At 61.6% G+C, this 835-nt stretch overlaps 1 protein-coding gene across 1 annotated transcript in view; it reads left to right on the top strand.

The window, feature by feature from the left end:
• Window positions 1-425, top strand: part of SORBS3 (sorbin and SH3 domain containing 3) — a gene marked incomplete at its 5' end in the record, with an annotated part of 2,005 nt that extends 1,580 nt beyond the window's left edge. The window contains 3 exons of the mRNA XM_029087430.1: window positions 9-88; window positions 173-279; window positions 364-425. Of these exons, the coding sequence (XP_028943263.1) occupies window positions 9-88; window positions 173-279; window positions 364-425 (249 nt within the window). The remainder of the gene's footprint in view (window positions 1-8; window positions 89-172; window positions 280-363) is intronic.
• Window positions 426-835: the final 410 nt, after the last annotated feature.

Here is an 835-nt window from a genome sequence, read left to right as displayed (position 1 = left end):
CACTGCAGCGCTCAGCCCTGGGGGCACCCACCAGCACCCACCCTGAGCCCACCCCATCCTACAACGGCTCTGAAATCCAGTGGACCCCGTAAGTAGGGTTGGGAGTGGCACTGTGACACGATGTCCCTGTGTGGGACATGGTGACACGAGCTCTGGTCACCCTGTCCTGCAGGTACCGGGCGCTCTACCAGTACCGACCCCAAAACGCCGACGAGCTGGAGCTGCTGGAGGGGGACAGGGTGGATGTCATGCAGCAGTGTGATGATGGCTGGTTTGTGGGTGCGTGGGCACTGGGATGGGGACAGGGACAGCCAGGATGTCACCTCAGCCCCTCACTGTGTCACTGTGACTTTCCCCCTTCAGGTGTGTCCAGGAGGACGCAGAAATTTGGCACTTTCCCTGGGAATTATGTGGCACCGGTGTGACCCGTGACACTGGTGTGACCTGTGACACTAGTGTGACCCGTGGCACCGGTGTGACCTGTGGCACCGGTGTGACCCGTGATACTGGTGTGACCTGTGGCACTGGTGTGACCTGTGACACTGGTGTGACCCGTGATACTGGTGTGACCCGTGATACTGGTGTGACCTGACCCATGATACTGGTGTGACCCGTGGCACTGGTGTGACCTGCAGCACCAAGAAGAGGAGCCCGGTGGGCGGTGTGGGACCAAGGGCTCCCCAATGTCCCACCTCGGCCACCCTATGTCCCCTCTATGTCCCCTTCATGTCCCTCCATGGGGACAAAGTGCCTCCAGCTCCCTCCCGCCCCTATGGGGCTGCCTCTAACAGGGACCAATCCCCCCTGGAATGGGGGGGTCTCCCCCACCCTAGTG

This window comes from Antrostomus carolinensis, unplaced genomic scaffold, assembly GCF_000700745.2.
Source record: "Antrostomus carolinensis isolate BGI_N321 unplaced genomic scaffold, ASM70074v2 scaffold14681, whole genome shotgun sequence".
Classification (NCBI taxonomy): domain Eukaryota; kingdom Metazoa; phylum Chordata; class Aves; order Caprimulgiformes; family Caprimulgidae; genus Antrostomus; species Antrostomus carolinensis.
The sequence above is the reverse complement of the archived record's forward strand: the minus strand, read 5'-3'. Positions and strand labels throughout refer to the sequence as shown.